We start from the raw sequence: 23349 nt of genomic DNA, 5'->3' as shown, positions 1-23349 counted from the left end.
ATAGGATATATTTATTTTTAACATTTTCTATTTCATAATGATTTGATTTCAATTTATTCGATAATTTATGAAAATCGCAATAATTTTTACACGATAATGTTAGAAAAACGAAACTGTCTTTATGGTTCAACTTTCTTGAATCCTGATATCTGATTGGCTAGAAATTTGTATAACGTGATATCGAAATGCCATGCTGCTTGTGTAATATGATTCAATGCTTTTTTCATTATATAATATAGTTTTGGTGAGAGTTGTTAACAACAATATCCAGCCACCAAATTTGTGCATCGGTTGCATAAGAACATTTGAGTTTCAATTACTTTAGTGACACAAATCAGGTAAGGGTAAAGATTGTTTATGTAGTTTCATTATTAGGCCTATTAACAAGCAGAACAATCGATTTGTGGATAGTCGATTTCATCCACACGGTCACACGTGGATTTTACCAAAATTCATAATTATAGGTGTCATATTTACAATGTGAACACGTGCTAACTCAGGAGAAGATGTGAAAGTAGCCGACTCTCAAATTATCTTTGGTAGTTATATTTACACTAGGCCTATTTATTAGGCCTATATTTGAATAGCATTGTGCCTCAACAACAACTGGAACACACCCCGGCACTGACCTATTAAATTAGTATTCTTCAGCAGGTAAGCCGGTAAAGGATATTGTTATATATAAAATTGTATATTTAAAATCTTGTTTTAACCACATTTATCAAAATGTATATAGGCCTCAAACATTGCATATTGCGTATTAGCACTTATATTAAGAATTAAAAGTAATGTCGGCGATATCGTTGCATGTTATGGGAGGTACGTCCCCATATGACGTGTGAGCATAGTAGGCAAATCCTGCTAATATCCGTTAGAACTAAATTATTATTCACGTGGGCCCAACATAGTCCTATAGAGTTTACCTATTGGTCTAAGACAGTGCTAGATTACAGCCTGTTCTACCAGTACGGTATCATATCTAGCGACAAAAACATGTTGCACGGTATCATGGCTGCTGATGGCAACGCCCATACCACAGTAGGCTACTTTCCTTTCTTAGGTATTGTTATAAACGAAAATCCAACCCCACATATGTAATAGGATATCTAAGGCCAATGGTATCCTCTGCAAAGTAAAAACGTATGTACATATACTTGTAATACATTATATAACCCCCTTATCTTGCCACATCTCCAATATGGAAAGTTGTATGGGGAAATGACTATGCAACACTATCGAAAGCTACTTAAGTTACAAAAAAGTCAAACTAATAAATTAAGAGAGAGACACTAGATCACTTCCCTTATTTAAACATACGATTTTTTATCTCAACTTCTTCGACAATTACACCTCCTTGTGTGAAATCATAGGGATATTATAGTAAACTATAATATCATTATATAATATTCACTATAATATCTCTATGGTGAAATCCTTGATGAAAAGTAAGCGCGCAAAAACCTTTAGAAATTTCACAAAAATGTGCATACCCATCTTAAGACTTCAGTCATCTTATCGGTTCTAGTCCTATTTTACCAATTGGTTTATTTTCATTCAACAGGTACAGGAATTGTTTTTATTGAAAATGTTCTCGTCATTCCTTGTATTGGTTTTCGTGTGTCTATCCACATGCTTAGCACTTCCAGGTAAACACTTAATTAACTTTTAGTCATCATGCATGTTATTTATATGATTTGTATTACTTATTTAGTAGTCACTGGTTGGAGGTACACACCTAATTGGTGACAGTGGATTATGCTGCTTTTGTGCTTTCCTGACAGCTAGTGATTATGATTTTATATTTTCTCCTTAATTAAGTCGTGTTTGTTTAATTTGTTGAATTGTTTATAGGCTATTTTGTAAAATGTATCTTTTGCCAGAATAAATAACAATAATATTAATAATTCGTATTCAGAAGCTATCTACTGTGATATTCAGATTTTTAATTCTCATTTAATTTATTTTATTTATAGGCTTTGTTTTTCTTTAACTTTACTGTTATTTTTGTATTTTGTGTATTGTATCTGTTTTAAGGGTCCCAAATGATCAGCAATTGCTGGATGGATCACCCTCATTAAATATGGTTAAAAATAAAATAAAATAAAAAATATTGTGTGAGTATACGGACGGATACAGAATAGATTAAATCTTATAAAATGTTATTATTAAATTTGATGTATTTTTACCGTTTTTATCATTTTTTTTTCTAAAAAGGTAATCGACATCGTCGTTCTCTAGGTCAAATGTCCGATATGATTATGTGTACAACTGGTCGCAGTGGATTTTATGATTACAATGGCTATGGGTGTTATTGTGGGTTTGGAGGCTCCGGTGATCCAATTGATAATACAGACAGGTAAGCCTATTTATATTATGTAAGGCCTACTAATTTAAATGCCATCAGGCAAATCGCCATCAACGCCCAAGTATTTGATAATCAAATAAATCCTCAACACTTTTCATACAAATTAAAACGTTTTGAAAACGATAATGATAAAGAAATTCAGTATCTAAAATAATAATTATGGATAGCAATCTTGTGTGGCAGATGTAATAATATTATATAAACATATGTAAAGCCTAATTATTTAAATGCCATCTTGATTTTAATGTGCCTTTTTTTTAATTGCGCTATAAATTAATTTTCGATTTGAAGAGTCTGCGAGGAGGATGCGATTTTATTTATGCGGTAAAGTGTAGGTTGATCTCAATTTATATTTTACATTTTTGGTTCTACACTATTAAACTAGTTTGACAAAAAAAGTGTGGTGTGCCAAAATATGATAGTGATGTCCATATATGGTAGTGATATGACATCATCATGTCCATGGGTACATCATATTTTTTGTCACATAAAGTTTGATAGTGTAGACACAGCTTAATACGAAAACTTTTACATTTATAAAATGCTAATACATTAATTTTTTCAGATGCTGTAAACGTCACGATCGATGTTACGAACAAACCGATTCAAGCGAGGGAGGTCCTTGTTATCGCTTAATGCCGTATGCTACCAACTACCGCTACAACACACGAAACTGTCAATCCGTTGCTCCTGAACTTGAATGTGGTAAGAACCAAGGCCTAATTAAAGACTATTTCGTTAATTTTAATTCTTCTCAGGATTAAAATAATTCCAAATCTGATAAAAGAAAACTTCAATCTATTAGTAACATTCTGTTTTTCGCAGTAATCAGTAAAACATTTGATCACCTTGTGATCAAATAGCACTTTCAATAATTTGTTGTTGGACCTCAGTCCATTTTTAAATAATTTATTAAACGGAAGGTTTAAATACTTGGGCTTGTTTTACCAAAATAATCATTACATTATCAATTTTTGTTTCGTTTACGTTCATTTTACGTTTGCCTTTCAGCCTCTGCGTCTGCTTATTCATCATGGTACGAATGGCTTTACAGAGACTGCGCAATAGCGATATGCAAATGTGATCGTCAACTGGCTTTGTGTTTTGCTAGTGTTTCCAATTCTTATAACCCAAGTCATGTTAGACACGACAAGTCACAATGCTGAACAACTGAAGACGGTTTCATAATTTTAACAAGCCTCTCGGAAAATTTATATTATTTTGAGAGTTGTAAATGACGAGGAAATGCTGGCAATCGAACAAAGTAAAATAGAAATGCATGCATTTTTAAATTAATAAATGTTATCTTCATTTTATATCGTTTAATTTCTGTTGTACCCGAAACCCCAACATGCTCGACCGAGTCGCTAACTTAGTTAATTATAGCATTTTAGTTTGAAAAGGGTCTTATACGTGACAAGAATAATGTATTCTTCAGGTATAGATCCTCAATATGATTCTAGTTGCTTTATTGTCTATTATGTATTTATGTCATATTGAAATAAAAATAACCGTTGACGGAAAAAACCGTTTTCATTTTGGCTGTTAAAAATGAGGCAGGTAGCTATCATTGCTACAATAGGCTGGCCCGCCACAAGATTTAATAGGCTGGCCCGCCATAAGATTTAATAGGCTGGCCCGCCACAAGATTTCTTAATAGGCTGGCCCGCCACAAGATTTCTATCTTCTTGTGCACTGCCTACTTCCTTTTATTGATAACTTTATACTTTTTAATCATAATATTTTTCATTCTTGACTCGTTATATATTTTACTTGAATTTATTATGTTTACCTCATTTCCTTGAAGGAAGAAATAAATGTTAAGTTGAATTGAATGAAAAAAAAGTATTTGATAATACAAAAAAATCAACACTTTTCATAAAAACTAAAACGTTTTGAAAACGATGCCAATGAAAAAGAGACTTCAAATTTAACATAAATAAATTCTGTATCTCAAAATTATAATTGATGGATAGCAATCTTGTGTGGCGGAGGTAGGCCTAATAGTATTATATAAACATATTACAACATTCATAAGTCGGAAACAATTAGAGAACAATAAGTCACATGAAATTGAACTCATTGGTAAAGATAGTACGATCATTACGTCACAAAAGTAGTCCCCTGACTTAGCTGGCCTGTCTTCCTGATAATACTAATTAGAGCTGTGTTATCACCTGCAGTCCCACGGTATGTATAGAGTTTTTCTTTAGATTAAACCTGTGATGTACAGCTGTAGACCTAATACATCCTCGGGTTTGAAATTACTAAGTTTATTTTACTTATTGATAATAATAATAATAATAAGGATTTTAGGTATTTAACCTCATTCTAAAGTACGTATTTCTAGCTCTAATTTCGTAATAGGGCATTGGCTTTTATCGTCATAGATATGAAGTTATGAGATAACACTATCATATAGGTAAAGGTACAAAACCCTGTTTATTAAGTCTACAGCACATTGGCCGGTACGCAGTCTGAGCAGACGGTAGTGACAATATGAGGATTGTAACAGCAATACTAAGCATAGTTGTATTGTCAAATGTAAATTCAGGTTTGTTGAACTTCCTTTATTGCTAGGCCTATAATAATTGTTCGAACGTTTCTCACCGCTGATTATTAAATTAGCATGGCAAACTTGGCCTGACGAATTTGACGCTTATCGAAAATCATTAGGCCCTAAGGAGATTGTGAAGGCTAACTATACTCGAAATGGAAATGGTCGCCCATCAGAATATATGGGATCTGATCACTGATTTTGATTTGATTTATTTCGATACTATCATGAACAAAAGCAGATAAAAACGAAACAAAAAGTGCAATCATTTTGTATAGTACTCGGGGATAACCCTCATCCTGGGGGTCTCCTCAGCAAAAAACAAATCAAATTAATCGCATACTGAATAGATTAAAAACTGCCCATCAGACAAGTTACCAATAACTAAAATCTAATTCAGCAACGGTGTATTTTATCCAGTTTTAATTAACTTTATAATATAATGTGCTCTCTGTGTGCCTTCCCCAACGATTGTTTTTATTTAAATAACAGAATTGACACAACTACAAAAAACAAACAAATGAAATTATATAATAACGCATCTTTTCAATTTCATGTAGGTGCGGTAATCAATGCGCCACATCGCGCACGGCGTGAGCTAAGCCAATTCGGCACTATGATCCAATGTACAACGGGGATCGATCCTCTTGAATTCGTTGGGTATGGTTGCTACTGTGGATTTGGTGGTGAAGGAAAGCCAGTTGATCACATTGACGGGTAGGTAATTACCATCTTCACAAATTGGAGCAACTTGCGTAACTAACACCAGGAATGAGTAAGAAGTGCGTATACACTATTACAGGTTGTCAGTAAAGTGTGTTCACACGCATTAGAGTTAATCGTGTAGAACGAATTTAAGCTGATCTGAATCATATCAGAGTTATATATCCGACGTGCAATTGGTGACTGTGATTGGTGGTGCCGTTAACTTTCGATGTAGAGGTACATCCGATAACGTAAATGAACAACGCAGAGAACCGACTCATATGTTATTTAATTCTGATAGAGAACGAGTTTAACTTATAATGTAACTTTCGCACATTTGAAAATAATGCTTACAGTCGATTTTGAGCGTGTACTCAACGTGTACCAGATTATCGTACGCTATAGCGCGTAGCGACAAAAACAGTCACTATAGCTTGGTTCCCACTAGGACGCAACGCAAGGACGTAAGCGCAACGTAAGTAACTTGACCAATCACAAGCGATGGATTATTCGAACTGTCGCTTGTCATTGATCAATTCGGTTGCGTTGCGCTTACGTCCTTGCGCTGCGTCCTAGTGGGAACCAAGCTTTAAGGACTTTGTTCCGCGTGTACGACACAATTATTGTGTGCAATATTGGCCTATTACCGTCCGCCTGTTCCCCAATTTATTGTTGTTTGGCATGACGCCGTACGATAATCGACCTGCGATGTAATTCATGTATATTTTGATTCCTTTACGTTTGCATACAGATGTTGTCAACAGCATGATTTGTGTTACTTGAAGGCAGTGAACACAAAGAAATGCCCGTCCTCATCGTTCACCTACGTCGCATGGTACCGCCTTAAATACTCAGAATGTGGAACCGCAAATGCTGATATATCTTGCTGTATGTAACGTATAATTAAATCTATATACTTGATACATATTAATCAACCGACCTTTAATCAAAACAACAAATCGAACTACAACAAATAACATAGTTTTACCAAACAATCACAGACAATTCAACTTTTAACTAAACACATTAACTAACTCGACAACAGGCAATTAGCAGCTCCAACCTACCAAACAAAATGTTAAAAACATCAATAGTAAAAGCTATTTTTATGAAGGAAAATTTCTTTTCTACAAAAATGTGGAGCCAGAAAAAAAAACGTTACTGAGAGGTATAACTACCAAAACTACGTTGGGAGGTGGTGTCCTTTTAACTATACTTATTGGTGACGGTGATGGTGCCAAGTGCATTCAAATTCTCACTGCATAATGACTGTAATGTTAAGCTCTGTCAACACTATCAAACTAGTTTGTGATGTGCCCAAATATGGTAGTGATATGCCTAAATATGGTATTGATATGACATCATCATGTCCATATATAGGCAAATCACATTGTTTTGTCACATACAGTTTGATAGTTAGACAAGGCTTTAGTCTATTACGCAAGATAATAATAATGAATGACATGACGGTTTTTTTTTTTACTTTTGTAGGCCCAGCTAACTCGTATAGCTGGTATAAAGTAAATAAAGAATGTGCCATGGAAATTTGCGAATGTGACCGTATGGCGGCAAAGTGTTTTGCACAAGGAAGCTTATTTGAAGGGTACCGATACTACGACAGATCTAGCTGCAGTAAATAAACATTATTCACTGTGTTTGTCAGTTCAAGCTAAAATAATACGATAGATGTTGCTTGTACCATAGAAGAGAACAAAAAATGTATCGATATATATGTTTGCGCTTCATCGTCGTTCTAGTTCGTGCAATTCATTCCCATTCTTGAACAGTCTCTAGATGGCCGTACCATTTTAGTCTTCTTTTTATCTTACGGCTACATTTTTTACAAACGTAAAGGTTTATTTGAGATCTAACATTTAAATCTAGATGTATTTAGCTCTTCTTATTCGGACAAGAACAGTTGGTCCTATATCCCTATTATTAATGGTATTTTAAAAGTAAGTAAAGTGGTTATGATGTCGCCATCAGCGGTATGAAATGCAACCATACGCATAATTATTATGATAATTTGTATTCACACTCAACATGGAACGGAAAATTTTGTTCTCGTCATTTCTGATACTGTTATGCAATTTATATACGAGTGGGGCTGTTAATTCAAATACAGGTACTGTAGTTTAAGTTTGTGTCATCACCAAAAGATGAATATATAAGCCTCGGCTAATCTACCTTATAGCCTAAGCATTTGTAGGCCTACATTGTTTATTATAAACACCTGTACAAGACTTAAGATTTCATATGCCTAATATTTGTTGGCAGCCGTCTGTCTCGAGAGACAATAGGTATGCGCCCTCTATCCGTCATTCGGTGCAGGGTCACAGCGCCTGCTGTGACTAAAAAGTCCAAATTTTTGAGCGTATACATTAACAAGCTTAGTAGTGATTCTGTATGGTACGAATACGGTACGAATGTTTCAAAGTTATATAAACAGATGCATACAATATTGATAGCATAACAATACCGTTGTAGCCTAGGCCTATTTGTTATTTTTTTTATAATCTACTACAGAATTGCTTCATATGATATATTTAACCTATTATCGATTATATGGTATTCGGTTGCATAGCAACATGGTAAAATAAAGGACATTCATGCGTGAAATAATCATTTGTTATTTGAAGTGTATTTCTTGATGATTTAAACTCAATTGTTATAAGAGATAAATGGAACAATCGTATAGTCCGAATAAAATGTTATCAAATCTACCTATCGCGGAACATAGACAATCTCCCTGGTTAAGGTGAGTAACCGAGACGATTATGTACACAACGTTGCATATTGTCCGCGGCCTATCTCAGAATTAATCATCATTTAATGTTATCAAATCAATCGCTGAACATCTGGGACAGGGTGAGTAACCGAGGCGGTTACTGTACCCAAATGTCCCATTGTGTCCACCTTTAATTAAGTATATTTAATATATAAGATACTTATATTTTTAGGTTCGCATCGCCGATCTAAAAGAGCATTAGACCAATTTCGATCGATGGTAAAATGTACCACACATAGACACGTTTTGGAATCGTACAACCACTACGGGTGTTGGTGTGGATTTGGTGGGGTTGGCACCCCAGTCGATGAGACCGACAGGTGGGTAAAAGCTTTAGGACTTTAAGAAAGATATCTACATACGCTTCTGGTATACATGCAAATATGACCGTGGTAATAATTGAAAGCTTGCTTATATGCGCTATATAAGAAAGAACTATTATTATTAATATTACTGGTATTTTTTAGATGTTGCAAAAACCATGACCAATGCTATGGCGAGGCCATTGATACAGGAAAATGTTCTAACATTCAAAGTTATATAGCACGGTATAAGTTTTCTACATCTGGCTGTCGATCGGATGCAAGTGTTACATGCGGTAAATAGTATTATATTGTGACTATATGATGTTAAGCTTTGTTTCCACTGGGAAACGCAATACAAACTCTTTCTCTTTCTCTCCCCGTTGCACGTCACATTTTTGCGTCATAATGGCCCGTTCAGACTAGTTATTAATCCTGGTAAATTGGGTTCTACCTAACAAAAATAGCCATGACTGTGCCCATGGAACCAACTTATTTCGATTTAATCCGTCCTAATACATCTTTAGCCCTCTTTGGTGACATTGACATAACGAATGTTACGATATAGGCCTAGGCTACAATAATGTGTACATGGTTCTGTATTGTTTGATATGCAAGTATTATATTGATTGATTTTATTTACAGAAGATGTCTCCAAAGAAGACACAGATTGTGGAAAAGCAATTTGCACATGTGACCGCCAAGCCGCCATCTGCTTCGAAACTGCTTCATACGACTCCAAATATCTTAAGCACAGTCGAAAAACGTGTAAAAAACATTGAAATGCTGATTACCTCTTGAATAAATGCTGTTGTAGGTCTACATAATTCTGAATAAAGTAGGCTTGCGGTATACCAGGAAAGGGTTAACTCTTCCCTGGGTATACCGAACAAGGATACGGCAGTACCACCACGAATGCGATTGCTAACGGAAGCAAAAACGTCATTAAAAACTTCCCTTTAGGAATCACATGATGAACCATTTAGGCCTATACTTTATTTCGACTTGAAAACTAATTATAATAATACTTCCTTAAGTATTATGATATTCAAATTGTTTCTTTTCTTAATCAAAGTTGCTACATATAGACAGATCTTTGAAATAAATAATAAATGAATAATATCCGAAATAAAGGAAATGAATGAATGAATGAATAAAACCAATAATGAGTTCTTCTCAGTGTATCAGAAATGTCACCATAGGCGAACCCATCTCCTCTTTTCAACCGACATAAAACCATGTACAATAGTATTATATAGTAAATATTTCGTTTAAATGTATTTATTAGATTGTTGTCAACGGTATAAAATGTTACATTTTCTTTCGGGAGTTATTTTGTTTAAAATAAAGAAATATAAAATGTAAATAGACTTATATTAATTTGCCAATTTGTTCTGAGCTGAAAGTAAAGTTATGAGAAAAGAATTCCTAAAATACAATCAAATTAAAATGTAGTACAACCCATAATGCTTGTAAAACTATATTCCTAAGCTCTGTACTAAATTATGAAAAATAAAATGTAAAGTAAAAACAATTGACAAACCTGAAAAAGTTGATGCAGCGACGACAAGCTAATGTTACTGGTTGAGAAAACCGACCTATTTAAATACTTAAGCTTGGTACCCACTAGGACGTAACGCAAGGACGTAAACGCAACGCAAGCGTGTTGACCAATGAAAAGTGACAGTTCGAATAATCCATCGCTTGTGATTGGTCAAATCACTTACGTTGCATCACATCCTTGTGTTGCATCTCTAGTGGGAACCAAGCAGGATAAGACATTTTCGGTTCGCTTGTGATTGGTCAAATCACTTAGTTGCATCACATCCTTGTGTTGCATCTCTAGTGGGAACCAAGCAGGATAAGACATTTTCGGCTTATTCGGACCAATCAAAACTATGGAATTACATCAATAATAATCCTGTCCAATCAGGTTCCAACGCTGCGGGAATATTTTGATAAACCCCAGCTTGAAACAAATTGATTGGACGACAGTATAAAACTACTTTAAAGTACTCGAACTTTTTGGAATCAATACAATGCGTGTAATTGTCAAAAGCTGAAATGATTTTTTTTTAAATTATAAAACAACATTTAACCATCCTATATTTTCTTCAAATTTCTTCGTTCTCATTACTGTAACGTTTGCATTTATTCCTTCTATTTATTCATGTGGTTGTTTTTTTTATGGTCCGACGATAAAAAGAATAAAAAAAACCCTTTGCATCTTCATGATTCTGTTCTACGTAAATCAATACAATATCCACTATTTCACTCGAAAACATTAGTTATATTTTTATTTTATTTCATATTTCCATCTACTATATGAAGTGCCCGATTCGCGATGATTTAATCACACTCTTAACAATACATCTTTTCATCTTCATGATTCTGTTCTACGTAAATCAATACAATATCCACTATTTCACTCGAAAACATTAGTTATATTTTTATTTTATTTCATATTTCCATCTATTATATGAAGTGCTCGATTCACCATGGTTTAATCACGCTCGTAACTAAATATATAACCGAATACAAAAAAAAAGCATGGCGGAAATCGTCGAGTTTTTCATCGACAAAGCTAGATCACACCCATTTTGCGGTATGGCGAACGATCCAAAAAAAAGGAAGTTTGATCGATGTGTACAGCAAATCCGTTTCAGGTTTGACGTGAATGCAGCTTCACGTTTAATTTGAACATATTCAGTAAGATATCAGAAACATTGAGTTATCTAAACACTACCTAAAATGGATGCATTGAAACGAATAGCATTGCTTTATGGTACGCATTTTATTAAAATATATTTTGCAATTTCTCTCTTTCAGTTAAAATGTAGGTCTATATTTGAATAGGTCTAATTCAAGGTTTTTTTCAATTTAAAACATTTATGCTAATACTACTACAAAATACTGTACAATCCTTATACAAATTCAGGTACGAATCAATAGACTAAATTCGAGATTGTTATTCATTGCAATGTTGTAACAATTAAAACAAAACATGGTTGGAATGTAATAATAATCAACTGATTTTACCTCTGTCAGATAAACTATATTTATACTACAACTATACTATTTATAAATTCAAGTTATAAATATCACATCTATTTTTATAAAAAATAAATTTCGGCCTAACATAAACTTTTGAATAAAGATAGATTTCTACTGTATATAAGGAAACACACCGTATGATAACATTTTGTGCAAAATGACACTCCTTTACATTAATAAATAACAATTCATAAAACAGTAAAAATCATATTTTGCACACTACACTAGGCCTACCGTAGAACACACAATTATATAAATTCATATCACTTTTAAATTAACAAATATTGCTATAATAAATAATGTATATTAACATTTTGCAAAATAATTAAATTACCTCCAGACACTACTGTAGAAAACAAACAATTACATTAATAAATTATAAAAAATAAACAATTTAAATCAAATTAACTTACACTTCAAAAAGCTGTATGGGGTACTCAAACATTGAAGCTGTTACCCTATTGACAGACACAAGTATCTTGCACAACAGTACACTCTTATGGTAAAGAATCAAGTTATTAGAATTAATAATAAAAGACAGCATTGTGTGTATAGGAATGCATGTAGAGCAATCAATAAAGTAGGGCACTGTAACAATTTGCTATAGTACTACAGAAAATATGAATAACTGTAATACAAAGGAATGGTTGAAATTTTTAACATAAGCACCACTGATTGTCTTTTAAAAGGGGTTTCTAAGATGTAATCATGTACACATATTGACTAGTAACTTTGAAGCTTGAATGGCATTAGCTTAGATTAATGTAATAAGTATTTATTTATATTATAGAGGTAACCTTTAAAGCTGAACCAAAAGATCCTAAATTTATTTTTACAATTAAAAACACATTCAGAATACTAGATTTTTCCCCAATGGTGTCCGGTATTGGGAAACTGTAACTATTTTTACTACCAGTAACTATCTATAAAAACCCTTATTCAGACCCTTTTCCGCATGAAAAACTTTCCCCTGTCTGTAAAAGCTTTAATCTGTACTGATATTTAAAGTTTGTAAAGGTAATAATATTATTTTTTAACTGTCTTTGTTGTACACTGAGAGTTCAATATATTCAGTTATTTATTTGTATGGCAGACAAAAAAACATCTCTCTTTTCAGTATCTTCATTCTATACAACACAAACAATTGACAGCTGAATTGGGTCTCATGGCTCATTCTTTTATTCTCCATTAAAGTTTCACCTATCAAAAGTGCTCAGTTTTTACCATCATTCTTTCTGGATCATCAATAAATTCTTTCACAAAAGTTTTAATTTCTTTTACTGTAATAACCCTACCAAGTTCTTTAGATTGCATCAGAAACTGATTAGAATGTGGATAGAAAGCCGCCCTCTGGTGGTCGTTGCCACGGACAATACAAAGGCGTGGATATACATGAAGCGAAGGTACTATATCTTCTGTTAATTCGGCTGCATGTTCTATATTTAGAAATAAATAGAGCTACATTTTAGAATTGATTATTAAATCCAAAATGCAATGTGTAGGAATACATTATATGTCAGTAATTTGGAGTGACAGAAAATCAATAATAAAAAAAACCTGTTATTAATTAGATGATAAACATAATATAGTTAATTAATTATAATTCCATTCATTCAGGAACTTAACAAACAGGTTGTAGGACTTTTGAGAAAACATTCAATTGGAAAATACAATATGCTCTGTTGGGTGCATCTAAGTGTGGATTATCTCAAGGGTCATACCCCAACTTGACCCTTAGTTCAGGCCTGTGCCATCTTGGTTAATAGTAATATGGATTCTCTCTTATACCACAATTTTAAAGCTTTTTCTTGATATTACGTTGCAGCATGTTGAGTGTATTAACTAAAAAACATATTTTGTACAATCTTGTATGCAACAATTTTAGACTTTTATCAAGAAATTATTCATTATATTAACAATTATAGTTTAAGGTACAACGTATATTTAGTTCTGAACAGAACTGTTGAGTTACTCGACGTTTCAATCATTATGCTTTGATCGTCCTCAAGAGTGAGAATTCTTTTCAGAACTATATATACATTATGTACCACAAACTTTATATCAACGTTTGATTTCGCCATGCAAACCTTCAAACAAAAATAGTTTAGTTTATAGAAAATGTACTTTACTTAAACAATTATGTTTTATGTTGTTCTTCATAATATTTTAGATTATTATTTTTATATGCTAATAATAAGATATATACGGTGGCATTCCCTGCCCTGTTTGCATCACAGTTGACTCTCTAGTAGTTTAATAGTATCTCTATGGGTATTACACATACTGTGGTGATGTCATTTATGTTTATTTTTAACCCAATTTATGTGTAAACAAAACATACTTACCAAAAATGTGTCTGTGATAGCCATAAGGAACAAATCTAGTAGCCCACTGGGGAAATTCTTCAACTGATAACGTTGTTATAACTATTTTGTTGTAAAAGGTGTAGGCGACTTCTGTTAAGGACTGAGTAAATAAGAAAGTAATAAAAATACAATGAAATCAATGTGTGTAATTTGGTAAAAAATGTTGTTTGTAATTAAGATACAGAATCATTATTTTTTAATATAAATTTACCTCAAGAAAAATTGAATTTGATGAAATATTTTCTCTATGTACTAACGCAATTAGTACAGGTTGACCAGAAGAGAAAACACTGCCCTCATTGTCATGATCAACTGCAAAACTATGTTGAGAAAGGAAACACAAAACATGTTTAAAAAAGACATAATAAAAGAAACAAAATATGCCAAATTTGAAATTTAAAATTCTCTAATATCACTGGACCCTTGCATGTTCCTAAACACTGTGGCGCTATACAATTTGTGTTTCCAAAAGACTTTAAAAGAATTAAAATGACTATTAAAAAAGTGAATTACCCTGTAGATGTGTGAAATGTATCCATAGTAAGATGAGTGACAGGAAGACGGCTATGATCACGAATAAACGATGAGATTACTTCAGTGCATTGAGCATGATCGTCCTCACATCGCTGATTATTACGAATATTGTACCTATGGTGCGCAAAAGATGAAAAAGGTTTAGCTCATCACTGCACATTTTTACTGTATCGTTTTTATTAAATCCCTTAAATCACATTATACTTTCATATTTATTATTACTCTATAGAAATGTAAACACAAACAATATTTACACGTTTACGTCAGTAGCACACTTTAATAGTGCTTCTTTCAAAACACATTCAAAATACATTAAATAAAGAGTAAATCAGTTTATGTAAAATATAGTTTAATCACCTGTGTGGTGTATGAAATTTGTGAAGTTTCTTTGTCGAATCATCTTTTAACGTCAGGAAGAGTGGTGTGTTAGCACGCATTATCAAAGCCTCTACACCATCTTTCCTCTGCATCATAATCTAAAATATTAAAAAAAAAATTGTTTATAAAAATGTACAAAAAAAGAAATGATAAACCTATCACTATTGTCATACTTTATGAGATAATACAATAAAAAGTAACAGAAGAAAAAATAATTATACAAATACTGAATGTTCATGAGTTGGATGGTGAGAATACTTCTTGAGTTGAAAAATTGACTGAACAGTTATAGCAAAACAAGTGGAGTTCCGAACGCGATCAGTCAACAACGTCACATGGAAAAAATTCTCAATATTTTAATAAAAAGACGAACGTGCATTAAAGCCGTTCATTATCACTATTATATATCACTTTTCCATGAGATAGGACTACTTCCAAATGACGCGTGATGCGTAAAATTGGATGAATACAATCATGTGTGTAATATATAGATTGCTGGACAGTAGGTTAGTTTAGTAAAATGTAACAAGGAAGATATTATCACAAACTGTAGTATGCAGTCTACAGTATACTGAGGTAAGGTTGTTGAAAACAGTATAATTACATTAATTAATTTCATAGGTAAGATATTTTAGACATTAATTAAGAGTGTTATAACGGAGTGGAGTTGAGGCTTGGTGGTTATGATGCTTGGCTACCAATCCAAGGGTCCTGGTTTCAAGTCCTGTCATATGTCAGGATTTTTTCTCATGACAATTTGCAAATCCACTTGTGTATATGCTTGTCTTGTGAACGGGATTGCCACCTTTGAGAAGGATAGTGAATGAATTCACTTGAATTTGCCTAAAATGAGAATAAAACAAACAAAAATAAAGACCTGAGACACAACAAGATCATCTTCTTTATCCTTCAAATCACGATCAGGAATGTTTTTACTAATTGCACCATAACATTTAGCAACACCAAATAGACGTTCACAGGCAACGGCAAAGCACTGATATGGGAGCCAAGCTGTGTGACCAGATGCAGATCTCAGGTAGTGGTAGGCCAGACGACGTGGTACGACAGTTGCCAGTACATGCACTTCTTCATCTTGGTTATCCTATAAAAATATATATTTTGCGTTCAATTTTACAAATAATGGAGTGTAATACTGTAGTTTGTAGATATATTGTAAAATAAGAGAAAATAAAAGACTTTTAGGCACAGAAATTCTGTACTTTTGTATTTGCTTGGAATTTCATGCTTCATTTTAAACATATTACGTACCATTTTTGATTTATCTAACTTTGTCCAATCAGAGAGCTCTGTTACTGGTATAGAAACGCGAGACAACCATTCCATAATTTCTTTTTCCTGTAATTAAAGCAGATACAATCGTAATTTAGAGCTTGTACCATGGAGACCACCATACAAGCCTGTAACCAGGAATTTTATAGGGTTTTAACAGGGGCATTAATCATCAAGAACTAAGCTGTTTAGGCCTATTTACTATCACTTTTGCTAGTCTCTACTGTGGTGTGAAAAGGGCACCTAAACAGAAAGTGTAGTTCCTTCAAATCCCTTCAGGCTACTAGCTTGTAACAGTACATGGGATAAAGACAGATAATATTAGCAAAGATATTTTGAACAGTACAGTAGATCTTTTAGGCCAAGACTACAGTTAAAAAGTCTTGAGTGAAGGACTCATTTTAAATACCTCTATGTAGCCATGATAGTCAACTCTAACCAAGTTGTCTCTATTCTTTGATAAACAATTCTCAACAGCATTTTCTTTAATTGAACGAAAAGCAGACACAGTTGGAAAGCCTCGGATCTTAAGTCGTTCACACAATTTAACATCTTCACTACAGTTCATCATGTATACTGAGGCACCCTCTGTAAGAAAAACAAAACATGATAATAACATTATATAACATATTATATACTTCAGTAGATTTTATTAAAGAAGTAGAATATAAAAATGAACTTTACAAATAACTTTTGGTTGGTTTTAAACCCTCTCTAAAATAAAGTTTGGAACTCCCAGTTTTGTCTATTTCTAGTACATTTTAAATGTTACACATTGAAAAATATAACTACTTATTGATTCAGGCAGTGGTATAGACAAACATTTCAAACTATAACCATTATAAAATAAAACAAGGACAACCCAAAATAAAGAAACAGAATGTATGAGTTGGAATTCAAAGTTTTGATCGATTTGGTTATCCATTTTATTCCTTTTTAATCCTAAATTATTCAGTGGATCTTGTATTAGATCTGGATTAGAGACATACATAACATGGCATAACACTTACAGTTTACTAACTTGAAAGAAACCATGTTTTTTACCTATAAACTCAGCAGCCTTTTTAACCTTTTCAAAGACCTTAAGTTTGCGAGCACAGTTGCTACACTTATCACGAATGAATACAACAACGGACACCTTGACAAATATACTCTGCTCCTTTCTTATACCAGATGAAAATGGCTGCTGGAGATCAAGTGGTGAGTCAGACGTCTCTATCAGAGAGTGCCAGTTAGCTGCGGTTATCTGATTCAATGATCCAATTCTCTTAACTTTCTACAAATACAACATTCAAATAAATGTTACTGTTTAATTCGTTGGCAGTCCATATCTTATTATATAAACTACAGACTGTTAAATATATAGCTGATTACTTGATAGTATTTGTTAATTCTGATTAGTAAGATGCTTTTCCAAATTCTAAATTGTATTTGAGAATGCTTGTGAATAATCATATTATATCTAGAATATTGCAAGACATAATACAATGAAGAAAGCTACCTTCTGTTTGTTGATCTTGATTTTATTCTTTTGTACATTCTCTAGATCTGGTTTTGGATCTGGATCTCCGAGTACTGTTATTGGTTGGGTGAAATTAGCATAAGTAGAACACATTTCATTGGGTTGCCAGACTCCAAACTGTGGATATAAAGTTGAAAAACAAAGATAACTTGTTGACGATGATTGCAGTAAAATTCTGACATAGGTCAATTGTTCACACAGCTCACTGAGAGGAAGACAATTGTTGCCCTCTACTAAAGTAAATATGATGTGTCTGTATCTGTAGGAAGATTCTTGGGTAATCAACTATGCTGCAACAGTGCCATGAAAAGGGCTTTCTATGCAATGCTGATACTATTGCCATTATCAGCCCTCAGTGGTGTAACGCAGAGGCCTGAGGCCCTTGGTTTAGGAAACCTAAGTGGCCCTCCAAGTTCCAATGCTGACGGCCTCAGACGTTTTTAGTTTTTTCGGCCTTTCATAAGCCACAGAGGCTGTGACTTTCTGAGTGAAGATTTACAATTTACCTTTACATCTGAACTTTCTGAGAAAACTGAAAGTTGTAACTCATTGCCTGATTTATCTGTAAGTGGTAACTCCTGGTTTTTAATAAATGTAGCAATGTGCCAAGAGGATGGTAAACCAGATTGCAGCACAGCTTGATGAATAGTTTCTATATAGTTTTAAAATAGTTATAAATTATATAGTTATAAATAAAGGTTTCACTGCATGTTCAGTAACTTGTTCACTCTTTCTTCGTTTATTTTTCTCCACACAAATTATTTTTTTTCCACCTTTTCAGAGACTTTATTCAATAATATTTTCTTTTAATACATATTTGAAATTTAAAGCTTACATACACAACATCCATATTCATGGTACACAATACGAAAAGTTTTACATAGAAATACAATTTTTAATACTATTTAATAATAATATTATTAAAAATTGTAAAAATAGCCATTTTTACAAAGTAACAAACATGGCATATAAAAGCCATATAAGGTCAAACTTACTTTTAGCCTTGTGTTTTTGTTTCTCTTGATACCAAAATAACATGGTAAACGGCACAGATTTCGCATATGTGGCATCTACATAGCGGTAAACAACTGAAGGATAAAAGTTTAGTTTCATAATTGACAAATACTAATATCTTTAATATTTATCTCTGTACAAAAGATATTCGTTTTATTAAATTGAAAAATCAAAAACACTTTTATTTTATATTATCTTAGCTATGTCAATAATAAAAATACAAAATCAATCATTCGAATGGCAAGGATACACTTAGGTGTGTTATAAAATATGTATTATAAAGCTCTGTCTACACTATCAAAAAATGTGATGTGCCCATAATTGACATGATGATGTCATATCACTACCATATTTGGGTATATCACTACCATATTTTGGCATATCACACTTTTTTTTGTCAAACTATTTTGATAGTGTTAACAGTGCTTAAGTTACTTTATTTACCTTCTGCATCAGTAGTAAGATCCACAAGACCAAATCTTAAATCAATGTTGAGATTCTCAAATGTTTGTTGTGAGCGATGAAAAACGTCTAAATAATGGGTGTTGTCAACTCCCCATGGTGCATGAAAACAAACAAGGATAGCTTGCTTGCTCTTTACCCCCTCAAGTACCTCCTCTCTGAAGTTGTTCTAAAACAAAATAATAATTTCTATCATCAGATGTAATACCAATTTACACTAGTTTTGAAAAATACAAATTTAATGTTCAATTTCCCCTCTAACCAAAGACCACATTTGATTGTTTGTTTCAGATTGCTTCCTACTTTGACGCAATGCAAGGACGTAAGCCCACCCAATTAATTTGACCAATCACAACACGATGGGTCGTCACTTGAGATTGGTATTTGGATTGTGCCTACGTTGCATCCAGTTGGAATCAAGCTTTAACATCCGTGGCAGATCCAGAATTTTGAAATGGGCCTAAAACTTTTAAAACTGAAGTGCTGAACTTAATCTTTTAAGTATTTTTTTTTTAGTTGAAGCTTGGGTCATTTATGAGTAATGTTGGTTTATTATTAGTATTATGAGTATTATTGTTGCTTACCAGGTTTAAGACAGTGCTTGTGGACGTCTGGGTCACTAAGAACGATTCTAAATTATTTTGTGTTACTTGACCATCTGTGAATCTTGCCAACATTTTTGTAGATCCTTTTGTCCATCCTAAAACAAACAGCATTTCAATAATTTGTCTTCAATCAAAAAAAATAATACATTTTGTTTATTTAAACTAACTTACTATGCTGTGAACGTTTTTTTATTCATTTCCGAATCTACTTCAGGCAAGAAAGGCATACATGCACTATGCAAAAATGGCTCAGAACTGGTTTAACGCACTTACCAGAACCATTAAATGCAATTACGGCAGGTTCTTGTTCAACATTAAAACGACGCTTCAGGCTGTCTTCATCAACTGAGCCAGAATGCACCATCAGAAAATTAACAAATGATTTGTATCTATCAGACAACTAGGAAAAAAAAGTCTCATGTGGAAACATTTTATGAATATATTGAAGTGCATTTTTATGTTTAGTACTAATGTTTTTAATTTATCACCAAGTAAATTGCTCCATGTTGAATAAGTAGTCAGATTTGGCTGGTATTTATCAATTTCTTTGCTTAAGTCAAGATAGTGAAAAATGTAAGCACTATATTTACCATAGCAGTTCTTTTTATCATAAGAATCATTAAGAGCTAAAACAATATGCATAAATATTTGCTTATGTTGTTTTAAAGCTAAGTTAATCAAAATCATTGACAAGTTAAGTTTTGTTTTTAAAGTTGGATTTTCAAAGTGATAAATTTAGTTCACAAACACATGGCTTAAAATTTGTTTAGATACTGATTTATACAAATTAGAGACACATAACAGAAACACAAAAACAGAAATACATCACACTTGTCAGGTAACCTATATAAACAAAATAAAATACTCACTACTATAAGAATCATTTCAACATCATAATGATGGACAGTACCAGGAAATGCTAAGAGTGTTATATTAGCAGTTTTGATTACATCATCAATAGTAGATCGTCTAGCCTCGGGCAATCGTTCAAGGTGTAGTAAGTACTGAAAAATTATAGATAAAATATTAAAAACATCACTTTGGTTACAGAGTATTTATAAACAGAAGATAATCTATGAAAAAGTACTGTAGGCCTATTGGGTACAGTATTAAAAAAGGCATCAAATATAGAAATAAAGTAATAAAATAGTCAAGATTTAATAATATAGTATTGCAACAAAAAAAACATAACAGAACATAAAAGCCTTTTAATGATTACAACAAATCTTTCTTTATTCTGGAATAGCTCTTTCAATACACAAGTACTGGTCTCCCAAGAGGTCCAGATTTGGAAAAAAATACAAGAAAAATAAAAGTAAAAACTATATTAAAACTATGTACAATAGAAGTTATACAAGATGTTTAAATTCAACTTGACTAAGTGTCTCATAATTTTTACGGATATGTACAGGAAGATTATTCCATAAGGTTGATGCTCTATAATTAAACATTAAAAGATTTTATTTTGTCAATGCAGTACAGCTCTGTCTACACAAGCTAACTTTATGTGACAATTATATGGATATGGTGATGTCATATCACTGCCATATGTGGGGGTATCACTAACATATTTGAGCACATCACACTATAGTTTGATAGTATATACAGAGCTTTACAGTAATAGCATTTATTAATAATTATCCAAATTAAAAGTACTATTATAAAGTACGTACCAATTTGTTAAACCATTTATGAAGGTGTTTCTTGGTTCCTTTACCATGGTAGTCATGTGGTGAGGCTGTTCCTATGTAACATCTTAGAGTTGGCAATGATTGAGGCAATGTAATGCTAGATAAATCATGACGTGTCTATTTATCAAAAAAAAAAGGAATCATTATTATTTTTTATTATTATTATACTGGAAGCATACTTTCCAGAACAGAATTATTTATAATATTTTAAAAACAAACCGTATCAATAAATCCAATTTGCCACGTTCTGCAAGGAAAATCATTTTCTAGAGTTTTCCAGAATTTGTAAATCTTTTTTTCAAAATCAAGACTTGATTCTGAAGGAAAAAAAAACAATAGCACATATTTAGACTTTAAGCCAGCATAGCGAGTGCATCCTCTAGTAAATTTTGTGTATCAAAGCTTATATGCTTATTTTATTTAAAGATGTATTGTCCCCCAAAATCATGAAAAATAAAGATTTTTAAAATCGGACTTTGAATAGGCCATTTTGCAGTTTTAATGAAGTTGTTCACTTCCATAAGAAAAAAAACGGGGGAAAAAAATTAATTCACCTATAAAAAGACAAAATAAACAGTTAAATTACCCAAAAACTCATTGTCTTCCAGACAATTTGACCATTTTTTGCTTTAAATTACATTTTTCTCAGGTAAATAATTTTTTTTCAGACCCAATTTTTTGTGAGAGTGAATAACTATTATGTGACATTAAAATAACATATTCAAAAAAAAAATTTAAAAAAATATTTTTTTAGAGGGACAATATATCTTTAAAACATGTATAATTTATATAGAAAACTTATAAGGTACAATTTATGAAGTTACTCAATTGTTGTTTACCGTTATTATTAGTATATAACACACAGACTGGTTCATGTGACGCTCTCTTGACATAAAATTTCAATGTGATTGGTTGAAATGTTTTTAAAAAATGGTTTGCTGTTTTGATTGGCTCTCTCGGTTCTTGCAAGTTCTCAGTTTGGAGTAATCCATTCACAGTCGACTTAAGAGCTAATTCGGAATTTGAAGAATTTTTTTGATGGAGGTTTAAAATTGTAGTATGCTGTTCTTTCTCATTAAGTAATAATCCTTCCGTTTCCTCTATAAATAAGAATAATATTAGTAATAAACATCAAATACTGTACATTCATGGTGATTTTAAAAGAATCATCATTACATACTACTCCAGGGAGGAGGATCGAATTGCCCCGTGTGGGATGATTAAAGAATTTTGAATTATAGGCATATAGGCTAGTAAGTAGGTTTGTTAGTAGAGTCTGAGTAGGCCTAGCCTCTAGGCCTAGCTAAAAGGCATTTGGCTAGTACTCTGTCACTGGACCTACATTACCACTACTACAACTACTGTACTACTATAGTACTGGGCCTACCACCTACCTACTACTAGCCTAGCTTGCCTATTTCCCTAATGAGGCTAGGCCTAGCCTAGCTAGTATAAGTAGGCCTACTAGGCCAGGCTAGGCCTATAATTTATAAATTTAATTAGGTAGAGAATAACTAAAACTTTTTAACCTACCATTATAGTTTACATCGGTACATCTAGTATAGTGGAGTAAAAGATATATAACAAAGGGAGGTAGTAATGATTGTAAATTTGATTTCATAATGTTAACACTTTTAGCATATTATAAATAGAGAGGCTTAACCTAGGCCCCCTAACTAGACCCACGACACTAGCAGCAGCAGCAGCCGAACACCG

At 32.7% G+C, this 23349-nt stretch overlaps 3 protein-coding genes across 4 annotated transcripts; 2 read left to right on the top strand and 1 right to left on the bottom strand.

The window, feature by feature from the left end:
• Positions 1-238: 238 nt before the first annotated feature.
• Positions 239-3870, top strand: LOC144844776 (phospholipase A2-like). Its single transcript, XM_078701838.1, has 5 exons — positions 239-338; positions 1562-1646; positions 2215-2356; positions 2931-3070; positions 3377-3870. The coding sequence occupies exons 2-5, from the start codon at positions 1586-1588 to the stop codon at positions 3529-3531; spliced, it is 498 nt and encodes a 165-aa protein (XP_078557964.1). The 5' UTR covers positions 239-338; positions 1562-1585; the 3' UTR covers positions 3532-3870.
• Positions 3611-10077, top strand: LOC144844775 (uncharacterized). Of its 2 annotated transcripts, none has more exons than XM_078701837.1 (8): positions 3611-3629; positions 4816-4919; positions 5483-5639; positions 6379-6515; positions 7119-7259; positions 8588-8735; positions 8883-9013; positions 9363-10077. In XM_078701837.1, the coding sequence occupies exons 2-8, from the start codon at positions 4865-4867 to the stop codon at positions 9497-9499; spliced, it is 906 nt and encodes a 301-aa protein (XP_078557963.1). In that variant the 5' UTR covers positions 3611-3629; positions 4816-4864; the 3' UTR covers positions 9500-10077. The 2 variants fall into 2 exon arrangements, with proteins under 2 accessions (XP_078557963.1, XP_078557962.1); XM_078701836.1 differs by having other exon boundaries at positions 4788-4919.
• Positions 10078-11401: 1324 nt separating this feature from the next.
• Positions 11402-23314, bottom strand: LOC144845039 (uncharacterized). Its single transcript, XM_078702165.1, has 20 exons — positions 23167-23314; positions 22473-22733; positions 21853-21950; positions 21616-21750; positions 20812-20946; positions 20216-20342; positions 19922-20037; positions 19320-19506; positions 18857-18949; positions 18368-18513; positions 17841-17978; positions 17384-17615; positions 16749-16927; positions 16319-16405; positions 15927-16151; positions 15029-15147; positions 14651-14785; positions 14349-14457; positions 14117-14237; positions 11402-13207 (listed from the first exon to the last, which is right to left on the bottom strand). The coding sequence occupies exons 1-20, from the start codon at positions 23252-23254 to the stop codon at positions 12975-12977; spliced, it is 2964 nt and encodes a 987-aa protein (XP_078558291.1). The 5' UTR covers positions 23255-23314; the 3' UTR covers positions 11402-12974.
• Positions 23315-23349: the final 35 nt, after the last annotated feature.

This window comes from Antedon bifida, chromosome 6 (assembly GCF_963402885.1).
Source record: "Antedon bifida chromosome 6, ecAntBifi1.1, whole genome shotgun sequence".
NCBI classification, from domain to species: domain Eukaryota; kingdom Metazoa; phylum Echinodermata; class Crinoidea; order Comatulida; family Antedonidae; genus Antedon; species Antedon bifida.
Note: the sequence above shows the minus strand (reverse complement) of the source record. Positions and strands in the feature narration are given on the sequence as shown.